This window comes from Austrofundulus limnaeus, unplaced genomic scaffold, assembly GCF_001266775.1.
Source record: "Austrofundulus limnaeus strain Quisiro unplaced genomic scaffold, Austrofundulus_limnaeus-1.0 Scaffold367, whole genome shotgun sequence".
Taxonomy (NCBI): Eukaryota; Metazoa; Chordata; class Actinopteri; order Cyprinodontiformes; family Rivulidae; genus Austrofundulus; species Austrofundulus limnaeus.
In genome coordinates this window covers 368,864-370,325 of record NW_013952769.1, presented here as the reverse complement: position 1 = coordinate 370,325, position 1,462 = coordinate 368,864, and the positions used below count along the sequence as shown (strand labels likewise).

General features: G+C 40.5%; 1 protein-coding gene across 1 annotated transcript in view; it reads left to right on the top strand.

Annotated features, from left to right (window-relative positions):
* Window positions 1-645: 645 nt before the first annotated feature.
* The window catches only part of cpdp (CPD photolyase), a gene marked incomplete at its 5' end in the record, with an annotated part of 9,875 nt that continues 9,058 nt past the window's right edge, over window positions 646-1,462 (top strand). The window contains 2 exon segments of the mRNA XM_014023407.1: window positions 646-828; window positions 954-1,112. Of these exon segments, the coding sequence (XP_013878861.1) occupies window positions 646-828; window positions 954-1,112 (342 nt within the window).

Below are 1,462 nucleotides of genomic sequence, written 5' to 3'. Positions count from 1 at the left end.
AAAAAATACTATCCTGATAAATTGTGTCTCCTGGATAGAATGAATTTAATTGTGTTTGAATGGTATATTTTTATACTTCGCATATTTTTTGGAGAAGTCACCTCCCAATAAATGTCATTTTGGAAAATCTAACTGCTCACTTTTACTCAGTACTTTTACTTTTAACACTTAAGTAGATTTTGTGTCAGAAATTTACTTTTGATACTTAAGTACAAAACYTATCAGATACTTTAAGACTTTTACTCYAGAAATATTTTTAGGGATGACTTTAATTCTTACCAAAGTATTTTTTATGATAAGATACTTGTACTTTTACTCAAGTATCACTTTGTGGTACTTTATACAACACTGTGTGTGGCTTCATTATGGACCCAATAAAAGTTTTGTACGTATTTGTTTTAAAACTCAGAAAATCCACTTTATATCTGGTCTGTGTTTGATTCAGTCCAGTCAAAGCTGAACTTTTCTCCCAGCTGAGAGTCAGTCACAGACAGTCTGCAACATCCCAGTGAGTTCAAAGAGTTAAATACTTTGTGTTTCTCTTTGGAAGTGGMTTTGATCTTGAAACAACAAGGGGTGCGTTATTAAAGAATGTGAAGCCACAAAGATGGAGTCTTTTTTTCCTGTTCTGTCTTCTCTGAACAGGAGTGCAAAGAGCTCAACATCCAGTTCCACCTGCTGCGCGGCGCAGCGGGGGACYTCCTCCCTGGCTTTGTGTCGGATCACAGGTTCGGGGCACTGGTGACGGACTTCTCCCCCCTCAGAGAGCCTCTGCAGTGGCTGGAGGACGTTCAGAAGAAACTTCCAAAGGACGTCCCCCTCATTCAGGTGTGAAGACTTGTCATAAATCCACATCCTGGATCAGCAGGATGTCTGTTCTCCTGGTTGTTTGTTCCGTGTGCCCTCTCTGTTCCTGCAGTTAGTCGCTTCATTCAGAGTTTTCTCCTCCTCAGGTCGATGCTCATAATATCGTCCCCTGCTGGGTAGCATCGCCCAAACTGGAGTACGCTGCCAGAACCATCAGAGGGAAAATCACCAGTGTCCTGCCTGAGTTCCTGACTGATTTCCCTCCTGTGGTGGAGCACAAGTACAGTGCTCAAAAGCCGGCAAAAGTAAGAACTGCAGAGTTAATGTGGACTTTGGAGGTCTGATACTTTCACTGTGATGAAAAACAAAACTCTAAGACCTAAAATAACCATTTACAGCGGGTAAAATAAGTATTGAACACGTCACCATTTTTCACAGTAAATATATTACTAGAGGTGCTAATGACATGAAATTTTCACCAGATGTCGGTAACAACCCAAGTGATCCATTCATACAAAGAAATCAAACCATAAATGTCCAGAAATGAAGTTATTTGTAATAATGTGGAATGGCACAGGGAAAAAGTTCTTGAGAGAGCTCTTTACTTTTACCCATCATCAGATGGTTCTTGTGTGATACCTGGCCATCATTTGGG